This window comes from Salmo salar, chromosome 12 (genome assembly GCF_965601325.2).
Source record: "Salmo salar chromosome 12, fSalSal1, whole genome shotgun sequence".
NCBI classification, from domain to species: Eukaryota; Metazoa; Chordata; class Actinopteri; order Salmoniformes; family Salmonidae; genus Salmo; species Salmo salar.
Window position 1 is genome coordinate 13,658,086 of NC_138302.1, and position 16,915 is coordinate 13,675,000.

At 36.7% G+C, this 16,915-nt stretch overlaps 1 protein-coding gene across 2 annotated transcripts in view; it reads left to right on the forward strand.

Annotated features, from left to right (window-relative positions):
• The window catches only part of LOC106564216 (adhesion G protein-coupled receptor E5), a 44,846-nt gene that overhangs the window by 1,484 nt on the left and 26,447 nt on the right, over positions 1-16,915 (forward strand). For both annotated transcript variants that reach the window (XM_045690740.2, XM_045690741.2), the window contains exon 2: positions 16,090-16,326. In XM_045690740.2, coding sequence (XP_045546696.2) covers positions 16,090-16,326 — 237 coding nt within the window. The remainder of the gene's footprint in view (positions 1-16,089; positions 16,327-16,915) is intronic.

Below are 16,915 nucleotides of genomic sequence, written 5' to 3' on the forward strand. Positions count from 1 at the left end.
CTGAATGTTACAACCATGGAAACAATGTGAATATTACAACCATGGATACAGTGTGAATGTTACAACCATGGATACAGTGTGAATGTTACAACCATGGATACAGTGTGAATGTTACAACCATGGATACAGTGTGAATGTTACAACCATGGATACAGTGTGAATGTTACAACCATGGATACAGTGTGGATGTTACAACCATGGATACAGTGTAAATGTTACAACCATGGATACAGTGTGAATGTTACAACCATGGAAACAGTGTCAATGTTACAACCATGGATACAGTGTGAATGTTACAACCATGGACACAGTGTGAATGTTACAACCATGGATACAGTGTGAATGTTACAACCATGGATACAGTGTGAATGTTACAACCATGGATACAGTGTGAATGTTACAACCATGGATACAGTGTGAATGTTACAACCATGGATACAGTGTGGATGTTACAACCATGGATACAGTGTGAATGTTACAACCATGGATACAGTGTGAATGTTAAAACCATGGACACAGTGTGAATGTTACAACCATGGAAACAGAGGGAATATTACAACCATGGAAACAGTGTAATGTTACTACCATGGATACAGTGTGAATGTTACATCCATGGATACAGTGTGAATGTTACAACCATGGAAACAGTGTGAATATTACATCCATGGATACAGTGTGAATGTCAACCCTATCTAATACATGTATAAACTACAAGTCTTTCACAAGATGCTGTATTGACAGTTTCCGTTTTAATCCATTTTAAATGCAGACTGAAACACAACAAAATGTGGAAAAGTAAAGGGTTGTGAATAATTTCTGAAGACTGTGTGTCTTTACAAAAAACTGAATTTGTCACTTACCAATTGGTTTCCTGTGGAGTGTGTGTGTTCTGTGTACAGGGTGAGATCTGAAAGATTTCAGATAGACATCAGGCCTCACTGAGGGTCTTTGTGATGCAACACACACACACACACATACAGACATACATACACACACACACACACACACACACACACACACACACACACACACACACACACACACACACACACCACACATACACGTGCACACACACACACACACATATACATACACACACAAACACACACATACACACAAACATACACACAAACACACATAAATACACACATACACACACACATACACACACACACACAAACACACACACACACACACATACATACACACACACACACACACACACACACACACACACACACATACACATACATATACACACACACACACACACACACACACACACACACACACACACACACACACATACACATACATACACACACACACACACACACACACACACACACACACACACACACACACACACACACACACACACACACACACACACACACATACACATACATACACACACAGACACACACTCATATACATACACACAAATATAAAAGTACACACATGCACAGAACCCAGCTATGACTCATTCAGTGACTCTCCAGATAGCCGACTGCTTTCAGTCCTGTTACTGTGTTGCTTCCTGGAAACAGAGACATTCAGACAGTAATAAAAAACAGAACATACACTGAACATAGTACTACATCCATAACATCCATAACATAACTACCTGAACATAGTACTACATCCATAACATAACTACCTGAACATAGTACTACATCCATAACATCCATAACATAACTACCTGAACATAGTACTACATCCATAACATAACTACCTGAACATAGTACTACATCCATAACATCCATAACTTAACTACCTGAACATAATACTACATCCATAACATCCATAACATAACTACCTGAACATAGTACTACATCCATAACATAACTACCTGAACACAGTACTACATCCATAACATCCATAACATAACTACCTGAATATAGTACTACATCCATAACATCCATAACATAACTACCTGAACATAGTACTACATCCATAACATCCATAACATAACTACCTGAACACAGTACTACATCTATAACATCCATAACATAACTACCTGAACATAGTACTACATCCATAACATCCATAACATAACTACCTGAACATAGTACTACATCCATAACATCCATAACATAACTACCTGAACATAGTACTACATCCATAACATAACTACCTGAACACAGTACTACATCCATAACATCCATAACATAACTACCTGAATATAGTACTACATCCATAACATCCATAACATAACTACCTGAACATAGTACTACATCCATAACATCCATAACATACATACCGGAACATAGTACTACATCCATAACTTCCATAACATAACTACCTGAACACAGTACTACATCCATAACATCCATAACATAACTACCTGAATATAGTACTACATCCATAACATCCATAACATTACCTGAACATAGTACTACATCCATAACATCCATAACATAACTACCTGAACACAGTACTACATCCATAACATCCATAACATAACTACCTGAACATAGTACTACATCCATAACATCCATAACATAACTACCTGAACATCCATAACATCCATAACATAACTGCCTTAACATAGTACTACATCCATAACATAACTACTTGAACATAGTACTACATCCATAACATCCATAACATAACTACCTGAACATCCATAACATCCATAACATAACTGCCTTAACATAGTACTACACCCATAACATAACTACCTGAACACAGTACTACATCCATAACATCCATAACATAACTACCTGAACATCCATAACTTCCATAACATAACTGCCTGAACACAGTACTACATCCATAACATCCACAACATAACTACCTGAACATAGAACTACATCCATAACATCCATAACATAACTACCTGAACACAGTACTACATCCATAACATAACTACCTGAACATAGTACTACTTCCATAACATCCATAACATAACTACCTGAACGTACCTTAAATACAGTAACACATAACATAACATATACTAACTTATAGAATAACATTACATACTAACTTAGTCCATAACATAACATACTAACTTATAACATAACATAACATACTATCTTATAACATAACATAACACAGTAACTTAGAGCATAACATAACATACTAACTTATAACATAACATATTAACCTCTCTGGGCTAGGCGGGACGAAATCGTCCCACCTACGCAACAGCCAGTGTAATCCCATGGCGCGATTTTCAAATACCTTAGGAATGCTATTACTTCAATTTCTCAAACATTTGACTATTTTACACCATTTTAAAGACAAGACTCTCCTTTATCTAACCACACTGTCCGATTTCAAAAAGGCTTTACAACGAAAGCAAAACATTAGATTATGTCAGCAGAGTACCCAGCCAGAAATAATCAAACACCCATTTTTCAAGCTAGCATATAATGTCACAAAAACACAGAAGACAGCTAAATGCAGCACTAACCTTTGATGATCTTCATCAGATGACACACCTAGGACATTATGTTAGACAATACATGCATGTTTTGTTCAATCAAGTTCATATTTATATCAAAAACCAGCTTTTTACATTAGCATGTGACGTTCAGAACTAGCATACCTCCGGTGAATTTACTAAATTACTCACGATAAACGTTCACAAAAAACATAACAATTATTTTAAGAATTATAGATACAGAACTCCTTTGTGCAATCGAGGTGTCCGATTTTAAAATAGCTTTTCGGTGAAAGCACATTTTGCAATATTCTGAGTAGATAGCCCAGCCATCACGGCTAGCCATTTAGACACCCACCAAGTTTAGCCCTGACCAAACTCCGATTTACTATTACAAAAGTTTGATTACCTTTGATGTTCTTCGTCAGAATGCACTCCCAGGACTTCTACTTCAATAACAAATGTTGGTTTGGTCCAAAATAATCCATCGTTATATCCAAATAGCGGCGTTTTGTTCGTGCGTTCAAGACACTATCCGAAGTGTAAATAAGGGTCACGAGCATGGCGCAATTCGTGACAAAAAAATTCTAAATATTCCATTACCGTACTTCGAAGCATATCAACCGCTGTTTAAAATCCATTTTTATGCCATTTTTCTCGTAAAAAAGCGATAATATTCCGACCGGGAATCTGCGTTTAGGTAAACAGAGGAAAGAAAACAAAGCATTCGGTCGACGCGGGCACGCGCCTGAGTCTCACAGTACTGTAACCAGCCACTACCCAAACGCGCTACTTTTTTTCAGCCAGAGCCTGCAAAGCCACGATTCAGCTTTTTGCCGCCTTCTGAGAGCCCATGGGAGCCGTAGGAAGTGTCACGTAACAGCAGAGATCCTCTGTAATGGATAGAGATAATCAAGAAGGGGAAGAAATTGTCAGACAGGCCACTTCCTGCATGGAATCTTCTCAGGTTTTGGCCTGCCATATGAGTTCTGTTATACTCACAGACACCATTCAAACAGTTTTAGAAACTTTAGGGTGTTTTCTATCCAAAGCCAATAATTATATGCATATTCTAGTTACTGGGCAGGAGTAGTAACCAGATTAAATCGGGTACGTTTTTTATCCAGCCGTGTCAATACTGCCCCCTAGCCCTAACAGGTTAACCTAGAACATAACATACTAACTTATAACATAACATACTAACTTATAACATAACATACTAACTTATAACATAACACACTAACTTATAACATAACATACTAACTTATAACATAACATACTAACTTAGAACATAACATACTAACTTATAACATAACATACTAACTTAGCGCATAACATAACATACTAACTTATATCATAACATAACATACTAACTTATAACATAACATACTAACTTAGCGCATAACATAACATACTAACTTATAACATAACATACTAACTTTTAACATAACTTACTAACTTACAGCATAACATAACATACTAACTTAGAGCATAACATAACATACTAACTTAGAGCATAACATAACATACTAACTTATAACATACTAACTTATAACATAACATACTAACTTATAGCATAACATAACATACAAACTTAGAGCATAACATAACATACAAACTTAGAGCATAACATAACATACTAACTTACAGCATAACATACTAACTTAAAGCATAACATAACATACTAACTTATAACATAACATACTAACTTACAGCATAACATAACATACCAACTTAGAGCATAACATAACATACTAACTTACAGCATAACATAACATACTAACTTAGGGCATAACATAACATACACTAACTTACAGCATAACATAACGTACTCATTTAGAGCATAACATAACATATACTAACTTAGAGCATAACATAACATACTAACTTACAGCATAACATAACATACTAACTTACAGCATAACATAACATACTCATTTAGAGCATAACATAACATATACTAACTTAGAGCATAACATAACATACTAACTTAGAGCATAACATAACATATACTAACTTACAGCATAACATAACATATACTAACTTAGAGCATAACATAACATATACTAACTTACAGCATAACATAACATACTAACTTACAGCATAACATAACATACTCATTTAGAGCATAACATAACATATACTAACTTAGAGCATAACATAACATACTAACTTACAGCATAACATAACATAACATACCAACTTAGAGCATAACATAACATACTAACTTATAACATAACATACTAACTTAGAGCATAACATACTAACTTAGAGCATAACATAACATAACATACAAACTTAGAGCATAACATAACATACTAACTTACAGCATAACATACTAACTTAAAGCATAACATAACATACTAACTTATTACATAACATACTAACTTACAGCATAACATAACATACCAACTTAGAGCATAACATAACATACTAACTTACAGCATAACATAACATACTAACTTATAGCATAACATAACATACTAACTTAGAGCATAACATAACATATACTAACTTAGAGCATAACATAACATAACATAACATAACATACCAACTTAGAGCATAACATAACATACTAATTTACAGCATAACATACTAACTTACAGCATAACATAACATACCAACTTAGAGCATAACATAACATATACTAACTTACAGCATAACATAACATAACATACCAATTTAGAGCATAACATAACATATACTAACTTACAGCATAACATAACATACTAACTCATAACATACCATACTAACTCATAACATAACATACTAACTTATAGCATAACATAACATACTAACTTACAGCATAACATACTAACTTATAGCATAACTTAACATACTAATTTACAGCATAACATAACATACTAACTTATAGCATAACATAACATACTAACTTATAGCATAACATAACATACTAAGTTAGAGCATAACATAACATACTAACTTATAACATAACATACTAACTTATAGCATAACATAACATACTAACTTATAGCATAACATAACATACTAACTTACAGCATAACATAACATACTAACTTATAGCATAACATAACATACTAACTTATAGCATAACACAAGACACTATCTTAATCTAACTGAAAGTCCCAGTGCAGTCAAACATTGGATTTCCCTGTGTTTTAAATTTACACTGAGTGCAGAAAACTTTAAGAACACCTGTTCTTTCCGTGACGTAGACTGACCAGGTGAAAGCTTTGATCCCTTATTGATGTCACTGGTTAAATCCACTTCAATGAGTGTAGATGAAGGGGAGGAGATAGGTCAAAGAAGGTTTTTTGAGCCTTGAGACAACTGAGACAGGAATTGAGTATGTGTGCTATTCAGATGGTGAATTGCAGTGGTGGAAAGAGTACCCAATTGTCATACTTGAGTAAAAGTAAAGATAGTAAAGATACCTTACTGAGTGAAAGTCCGATACCTGGTATAAAATGAAAAATGAAAGTACTCAAATCAAAAATGAAAGTCACCCAGTAAAATACCACTTGAGTGAACATTCTAAAAGTAATTGGTTTTAAATATACTTAATTAAGTATGTGTCACGACTTCTGCCGAAGTTGGTTCCTCTCCTTGTTCGTTCGGCGGTCGACGTCACCGGTCTTCTAGCCATCGCTGCTCCACCTTTCATTTTTCCATTTGTTTTGTCTTGTTTTCCACACACCTGGTTTACATCTCCTCATGATTACTATGTGTATTTATCCCTCTGTTCCCTCCATGTCTGTGTGGGGTATTGTTTATTGTCTTGTTTGGCACGCTTCCGGCTGGGTTGCGCCAGGTTTTATTTGTACCCGTGATTTGTGGCAGCCGGTACTTTGTACTTGGTTGTTGTACTTTGTGCTGCCTCACTTGTTCTTTGGGCATTTGTTTTTGTGACGCGGTTGCGTTCTGTTCTTACTATTGCCTATGTAAAGTGCTTCTTTGTTCACTCATCTCTGCTCTCCTGCGCCTGACTTCCATGCACCAGCTACACTCACCGCTTGACAGTACGTATCAAAAGAAAATGTAATTGCTAACATATGCCTAAGTATCAAAAGTAAAAGTATAAATCTTTTCAAATTCCTAATATAAAGCAAACCAGAGGTCATGATAAAAGAAAACAAAAATTATGAGAGCCAGGCGGCTATTAATTTGAATTTTTATTCCTTTTTGACCATTTTGATTAAAAACAATAACAGTAATGTACTTCAAGATTACACAAAAATAATTTGATATTGAGATAAAAATAGCTGTATTGGACATTTACCAAAATACATTATGACACCTTTGAGAACTGCCAAATTGTCTATAGACACTAAAACTGTCTATAAACACTAAAACTGTCTATACACACTAAAACTGTCTATACCCACTAAAACTGTCTATACCCACTAAAACTGTCTATCCCCACTAAAACTGTCTATATGCACTGAAATTGTCTATACACACTGAAATTGTCTATACACACTAAAACTGTCTATACACATTAAAACTGTATATATACACAGTCTGTAATGATACACATTTATTCAATTTTAAATTCAGGCTGTAACACAACAAAATGTGGAAAAAGTAAAGGGTTTTTTAATAATACCTTCTGAAGTGTCTGTATGTCTTTACAAAGCTGTATTTGTCATCTTTTGTCCCCCACAGGGAATGAAGTTGGTAGATGACAAATACACATTTTTAAAGACATATGGAGTCTTCAGAAAGTCTTCTCAACCCTTTACTTTTCCACATTGTGTTGTGTTACAGCCTGAATTTAAAATGTATTAATGTAGATTTGTGTTACTTACCTACACACAATATCCCATAATGTCAAAGTGAATTTTTTTTGTAGAACATACACGTTTTAAATGAAAAGCTGAAACGTCTTGAGGCAATAAGTAGTCAACCCTTTGTTATGTCAAGCCTACATAAGTTCAGGAGTAAAAATGTGCTCAACAAGTCACATAGTAAGTTGCATGGACTCATTCTGTGTTCAGTGATAAACATGAATTATCATGATGATGTGGCTGGAGTCCAATATCTTGACAACTTTACTGCTGACATGCAAAACATAATGACACAAATACCAAAAGATAGTTTTTGAGTGATATTCCCCATTATGTTTAGCAACCTATCTATAATATCCCTGTCTTCTCTCCTATACTTCAGTTTAGTAACCTAGCTATAATATCCCTGTCTTCTCTCCTATACTTCAGTTTAGTAACCTAGCTATAATATCCCTGTCTTCTCTCCTATACTTCAGTTTAGTAACCTAGCTATAATATCTCTGTCTTCTCTCCTTTCCTTCAGTTTAGTAACCTAGCTATAATATCCCTGTCTTCTCTACTATACTTCAGTTTAGTAACCTAGCTATAATATCCCTGTCTTCTCTACTATACTTCAGTTTAGTAACCTAGCTATAATATCTCTGTCTTCTCTCCTATACTTCAGTTTAGTAACCTAGCTATAATATCCCTGTCTTCTCTACTATACTTCAGTTTAGTAACCTAGCTATAATATCTCTGTCTTCTCTCCTATACTTCAGTTTAGTAACCTAGCTATAATATCCCTGTCTTCTCTCCTTTCCTTCAGTTTAGTAACCTAGCTATAATATCCCTGTCTTCTCTCCTATACTTCAGTTTAGTAACCTAGTTATAATATCCCTGTCTTCTCTCCTTTCCTTCAGTTTAGTAACCTAGCTATAATATCCCTGTCTTCTCTCCTATACTTCAGTTTAGTAACCTAGCTATAATATCCCTGTCTTCTCTCCTTTCCTTCAGTTTAGCAACCTATCTATAATATCCCTGTCTTCTCTCATATACTTCAGTTTAGTAACCTAGCTATAATATCCCTGTCTTCTTTACTATACTTCAGTTTAGTAACCTAGCTATAATATCCCTGTCTTCTCTCCTTTCCTTCAGTTTAGTAACCTAGCTATAATATCCCTGTCTTCTCTCCTTTCCTTCAGTTTAGTAACCTAGCTATAATATCTCTGTCTTCTTTACTATACTTCAGTTTAGTAACCTAGCTATAATATCCCTGTCTTCTTTACTATACTTCAGTTTAGTAACCTAGCTATAATATCCCTGTCTTCTCTCCTATACTTCAGTTTAGTAACCTAGTTATAATATCCCTGTCTTCTCTACTATACTTCAGTTTAGTAACCTAGCTATAATATCCCTGTCTTCTCTCCTATACTTCAGTTTAGTAACCTAGCTATAATATCCCTGTCTTCTCTCCTATACTTCAGTTTAGTAACCTAGCTATAATATCTCTGTCTTCTCTACTATACTTCAGTTTAGTAACCTAGTTATAATATCCCTGTCTTCTCTCCTTTCCTTCAGTTTAGTAACCTAGCTATAATATCCCTGTCTTCTCTCCTTTCCTTCAGTTTAGTAACCTAGCTATAATATCTCTGTCTTCTTTACTATACTTCAGTTTAGTAACCTAGCTATAATATCCCTGTCTTCTCTCCTATACTTCAGTTTAGTAACCTAGCTATAATATCCCTGTCTTCTCTACTATACTTCAGTTTAGTAACCTAGCTATAATATCTCTGTCTTCTCTCCTATACTTCAGTTTAGTAACCTAGCTATAATATCCCTGTCTTCTCTACTATACTTCAGTTTAGTAACCTAGTTATAATATCCCTGTCTTCTCTACTATACTTCAGTTTAGTAACCTAGCTATAATATCCCTGTCTTCTCTACTATACTTCAGTTTAGTAACCTAGCTATAATATCTCTGTCTTCTCTCCTATACTTCAGTTTAGTAACCTAGCTATAATATCCCTGTCTTCACTCCTATACTTCAGTTTAGTAACCTAGCTATAATATCTCTGTCTTCTCTACTATACTTCAGTTTAGTAACCTAGTTATAATATCCCTGTCTTCTCTCCTTTCCTTCAGTTTAGTAACCTAGCTATAATATCCCTGTATTCTCTCCTTTCCTTCAGTTTAGTAACCTAGCTATAATATCTCTGTCTTCTTTACTATACTTCAGTTTAGTAACCTAGCTATAATATCCCTGTCTTCTCTACTATACTTCAGTTTAGTAACCTAGCTATAATATCTCTGTCTTCTCTACTATACTTCAGTTTAGTAACCTAGTTATAATATCCCTGTCTTCTCTCCTTTCCTTCAGTTTAGTAACCTAGCTATAATATCCCTGTCTTCTCTCCTTTCCTTCAGTTTAGTAACCTAGCTATAATATCTCTGTCTTCTTTACTATACTTCAGTTTAGTAACCTAGCTATAATATCCCTGTCTTCTCTCCTATACTTCAGTTTAGTAACCTAGCTATAATATCCCTGTCTTCTCTACTATACTTCAGTTTAGTAACCTAGTTATAATATCCCTGTCTTCTCTACTATACTTCAGTTTAGTAACCTAGCTATAATATCCCTGTCTTCTCTACTATACTTCAGTTTAGTAACCTAGCTATAATATCTCTGTCTTCTCTCCTATACTTCAGTTTAGTTACCTAGCTATAATATCTCTGTCTTCTCTACTATACTTCAGTTTAGTAACCTAGCTATAATATCTCTGTCTTTTCTACTATACTTCAGTTTAGTTACCTAGCTAAAATATCTCTAGATTGGGAACAATTTTGAGATCAGTAGAATATTGAAAATCTCACATGTTGATAGGCTCCACCTTGTTGGGAATTAATGACAGTGTGACATCAGAGATAATACCAGTAACCTCCTCCGATATCCTCACACCAACCTCACTAATAATACTAATAATACTCATCATCATCATTACTATCATCATCACCATCATTACTACTATCATCATCATCATCATCACCATCATCACTACTATCATCATCACCATCATCACTACTATCATCATCGTCATCACTACTATCGTCATCATCATCATCATCATCGTCACTATCATCATCATCATCATCATCATCATCATCATCACCATCATCACTACTATTATCATCATCATCATTATCATTACTATCATCATCATTAGCATCATCATTCATGCCCCCTCCTCTCCCCTGTAACTATTCCCCAGGCCGTTGCTGTAAATGAGAATGTGTTCTCAGGCGATTTACCTGGTAAAATAAGTAAAACAAATAAAAATGAAAAGGATCATCATCATCCACTGCATTTAAACATGGAAAGATGACTGGGAATATGGACAAATATAAACAGTGTAGTTATTCCCTCCCCAAGGCAATCAAACAAGCTAAATGTCGGTACAGGGACTAAGTGGAGTCGCAATTCAACAGCTCAGACATGAGACGTATGTGGCAGGGTCTACAGGCAATTACAGACTACTGAAAGAAAACCAGCCACGTCTTGCTTCCAGACAAATTTAACACCTTAGCACAATGAAATGTGAAGAAATCAAAGGTGGTGAGCACTTATGAGTATTAACCAGAGAGGTGACGTTATTTCTCTAAAATTCAGTATCACAATTTGACCCTAATAATGAATGGAAATATATTAATAAATTAATCAGCATAATATGTAAAATAATTAACATAGAGCAAAATTCCAATATAATTAACTCAAATTAACACTAAGCTCTTGAATCTTTATTCTCAAAATAACAAATACAGAGAACCTAACCAAAGCCTCCAACATTACATTTCTGAAGTGACTAATTAGCGACTTCTAACAACTATAAAATGAATAGTAATTAGCAGAACTTGTAAATGAGCTATTGAATAAAGTTCCATAAACCAGATGCTTAAGAATCATTAACTTGAATGTGAAATTAATCAAACACAACAGCAACCTCTTCGCTCAAGTTACTGAAGGCCACATCCCAACCTTCTGGTTTAGCTGTTTCCCAGAAACTTCTCCCGTCACCAAAGGCAAGTCTATAATCCTGAATGCTTTTGCAGTCGGTACGGGTTATTAAATGTGTGAACTATGGTGAAATAAATGTTTAAATACACATTTTCTGAAACTCACTCCCTAGTCCAGATACTCAGTAGTAGTTGCTACAAGAGATTACCGCATAATCCCAGGTGGCAGCACACCTTTAGCGACAGATTACTGCATAATCCCAGGTGGCAGCACAGCTTTAGGGACAGATTACAGCGTAATCCCAGATGGTAGTGAACCTTTAGGGACAGATTACCGCATAATCCCAGGTGGCAGCACACCTTTAGGGACAGATCACCACATAATCCCAGGTGGTAGCACACCTTTAGGGACAGATTACTGCATAATCCCAGGTGGCAGCACACCTTTAGGGACAGATTATTGCATAATTCCAGGTGGCAGCACACCTTTAGGGACAGATTACTGCGTAATCCCAGATGATAGTGAACCTTTAGGGACAAATCGCCGCATAATCCCAGGTGGCAGAACACCTTTAGGGACAGATCACCACATAATCCCAGGTGGCAGCACACCATTAGGGACAGATTACAGCATAATCCCAGATGGTAGTGAACCTTTAGGGGCAGATTACCTCGCAATCCCAGATGGCAGCACACATTTAGGGAGATATGGAGTGAATTTGGTAAATTCAGGAAAAGTAGGCACCACGAAGACAATCAAATATATGCAATGTGGAGAACAAGTATTTTACTGGTGATTATACCCATGTGTCACAGTTGTCTGAAGGAGCAGACCAAGATGCAGCGTTTGTGTAGTTCCACATATTATATTTGTGAAACTGAATGCAATACACTTAAATACTTGAAACACAAAAACAACAAACCGTGACGCAGAGAAGAAAAACACACTACTCAAAATATAATCACCCACAAAACACAAGTGGGACAAACATCAACTTAAATATGGCCTCCAATTAGAGACAACGACAACCGGCTTCCTCTAATTGGAGGTCATGCCAAACAAACACCAACCTAGAAATACAAAACTAGAAACTAAACATAGGAATACAAAAATGGACAGACACCCCCTGTCACGCCCTGACCTACTCTACCATAGAAAATAACAACTTACTATGGTCAGGATGTGACACCACGGGCCTATAGTACAGTAGCCTATGAAATAGACTGCCATTTGGGATGCACAAATTGTAAAGGAGAACCTTTTTTGCATCCCAACGTGGTCCAGAGTACTGTGGTGTAGGCAGGGATGGGAATGAAGCTAGTCCAAGGCTAGTATTTCTCAGATCTGGCTAGTAGAAAATATGCCTAACTAGCCCGTCTGTGACATTTTGTATTTTTAAATATTTCATGGCACATGTTTTGGACCCGGGCTAGTAATAATCTACCAGCCTGGCTGACAAGTGTCCTTAATCTGTAAATTCCATCCCTGGTTGTAGGCCTGTTCATTGAGATGAAGACCATAGCAAGCAGTTGTAAACAGTTGCAAAACGTTGTCACGCCCTGACCAGGTGAACTCGGGTATTTTTGGTCAGGGTGTGTCATGTTGGGTATTTTTCCTTGGTTTGTTTTTTATGTTTGCGTCATAGCCTTGTGTTAGCTCTATGTGGGTTATTTCTATGTTGGGTTCTGTCGATTCCCAATCAGAGACAGCTGTCGCTAGTTGTCTCTGATTGGGATCACATTTAAGTTCCTTTTTCCCCCACGCTGTTTGTGGGGTGTTGCCTCTTTGTGTTTGAGAAAGTAACGTATCGGCCTTGTCTTGGTTTTGTGTACGTGTTTATTTTCAGTGTAAAGAATAAACATGTGTTCGCTCCCAGCTGCGTTTTGGTCCGCTTCCTCATCACCCGATGACGATCGTTACAAACGTTTAGTAACAGAAACATTTTACTCCAAACGAAATTCCCTTTGCAATGAAAATGAGAGTTCCTAAATCAGTCCCTGAATGGGGAACAATAAAAATAAATAGTATAACTGCCTTCGAAGTCCAGAGTTCAATCTGATGGCTTTAAGACATACATTATTGTGATGTTGAGTAACAATCCCACATGGTTTTGTTGATAGGTTCCCTCTTGCATTGGCGAAAATCTGATATCAACTTTGGAGGGGACAATTACATGAAATTTTCTCAAGAGCAATTCCTGAGGGGGAAACCAAAAGTAGTGCTGTAACACATAGCCTACATTGTAATATGGTAAATGTATATTGAGGAACCAAAGAAATAAGGTGTTTGTCGTACTCCTAACTACCGGTACCCAAAACTACACAACTAATCCCAACAGCAATACCATTGCCTTTAACAAATCTTAGTTCAGTCACCAGTTTAAGTTGAGAGTGGGGGTATCCATGGCATTTTCCAATTATGTTCCTATTTTACAAGTAAAAAAAATTGAGAACCTTTCATAATGTTGCCAAACAAAGACTCAACAAACTTACCTGAGACTCCCTGTCTCTGCCAGTCTGTCCCTGCATATCTGTCCCCAACTCTGCTGTCTGTGTGCCATCTGTTGCCTGCTCTGCCTAATGACATCATTGTGAAACATTTCCATTAGAATTTCATTTCTTTCTTATGAACATTTTATCAACTAGTCTTTGAGATATTAGGCTACTAGGGTTCTTACTATGCGTTTTGGTGTATTGAAAAATACTCTGATGTCCGTCTTTTATTTTTCTGCCATTTTTCTACCTGGCTGGCTGGCTACACACACAGTGTGTAGGTTATATACAGTAGGAGATGGGCTTCTATCATATTCAATCATTCTATTTGGGCTTCGATCTAAAAGGTAGCTAGAAAATGTGAAACGGATTGCAGTGACAAGAGTTGACAGCTGTATGAGTTCACCATTTACACAACATATGCTGCAACCTTTTGTAATTTTAATAGTTTGTTTCATATTGGCTGGCTTCCAACAATAGCTGAATTTGCAAAGCTAGCGAGCACCAATTCAGTTTCAGTGGTGTTTGCTATAATCTTTGCTACCCGGGTTAAATAAAGGTGAAATAAAATAAATAAATAAAAGTTCAGTTGCGACAATTTAGCTTTTGCAACGAGACCATTAAATATATTTAAGACAATGGTAGAAGAGAGTGTAGTTCTGTTCAGTTTGGATTTCAGTTTATCGCTAACCTTATCACAGGGACTTTGAAGCACTAACTTACATCATCTGCATGCTGATTCCATCTTTGACGACGCCACATAAATGGAATAGGTACTAGCTAGCTTAATAGTTAATATTTGCGCGCTAGCTCTGCAAATTCAGCTAGTGTGTGTGCGCGATTGACTGGATTAACCTCACGTCAGTTACGTGCATTGAGTGCCTTTCAGACAGTAGATACGACCTCTCTGTTACCTAGCAAGCTAAGGAACTGGCAGTGGATCAAACCATTGTGAGGCAAAGGGTGGGGGGGTCGCAATCTTTTGAAACTTAAAAACGCGCTATTAAGTGTCTATAATCAGCACAATTGCTTTCATTGCGTATTATTAATATTATTTAAATTACATAGTTATGTTTCAGTGATATATTGGGGGGGAAAAAAATCATATTTTTCCCAGGATGGGGGGGTCGTGTCCCCCCCTTCCCCCCCGGGATTTCCACCCCTGCCCTCTTGTTAGAACACTTTACAATGTGACATCAGAAAGAATACATTCTGGACCAATAACAGGCTTAGTGTTACTAGTAGTCCTATATTTCATGGCTATCAATAATTGATATATTGAATGTGTCCCAAATGGCACCCTATTCCCTATAGTGAACTACTTTTGACTAATGGTGCACTATATAGGGAAAATGGAGTCATTTGGGATGTACACATTGTCTTAAAAGAGCCTAAGCTTAAAATGGTTGTCTGGTTAAATAACTCTCTCTCTCTCTCCCTCTCTCCTCACAGGTCTTCATTTCAGTTTACTGGGGAACCTAGAGGCCAGAGATTGCGGCCTGGGCTTCATAGCCAAAACAAGAACACTGTGTGTTCATACAGATGAGTGTAAAGAGTGGGACAGTACCCCACCCTGTGGAAGTAATACCACATGTTACAACACATATGGAAGCTTCTACTGTCACTGTCTACCTGGGTTCATATTCACAACGACTGTCAACTTTACTGCTCTCACTGGAGCGTGTAAGGGTGAGTGTGCGTGTGTGTGCGTGTGTGTGCGTGTGTGTGCGTGTGTGTGTGTGCGTGTGTGTGCGTGTGTGTGCGTGTGTGTGTGTGTGTGTGTGTGTGTGTGTGATGCGAGGGTCTCAGTTCATGGTCATGTATGAATTAGGAAGTGCAGCTCAGTTTCCATCTCATTTTGTGGGCAGTGTGCCCATAGCCTGTCTTCTCTTAAGAGCCCGGTCTGCCTACGGCAGCCTTTCTCAATAGCAAGGCTATGCTCACTGAGTCTGTACATAGTCAAAGATTTCCTTAAGTTTTGGTCAGTCACAGTGGTCAGGTATTCTGCCACTGTGTACTCTCAAATAGCAAATAGTTATTCTAGTTTGCGCAGTTTTTTGGTAAATTCTTTCCAATGTGTCAAGTAATTACCTTTTTGTTTTCTCATGATTTGGTTGGGTCTAATTGTGTTGCTGTCCTGGGGCTCTGTGGGGTCTGTTTGTGTTTGTGAACAGAGCCCCAGGACCAGCTTACTTAGGGGGCTCTTCTCCAGGTTAATTTCTCTGTAGGTGATGGCTTTTTTATGGAAGATTTGGGAATCACTTCCTTTTAGGTGGTT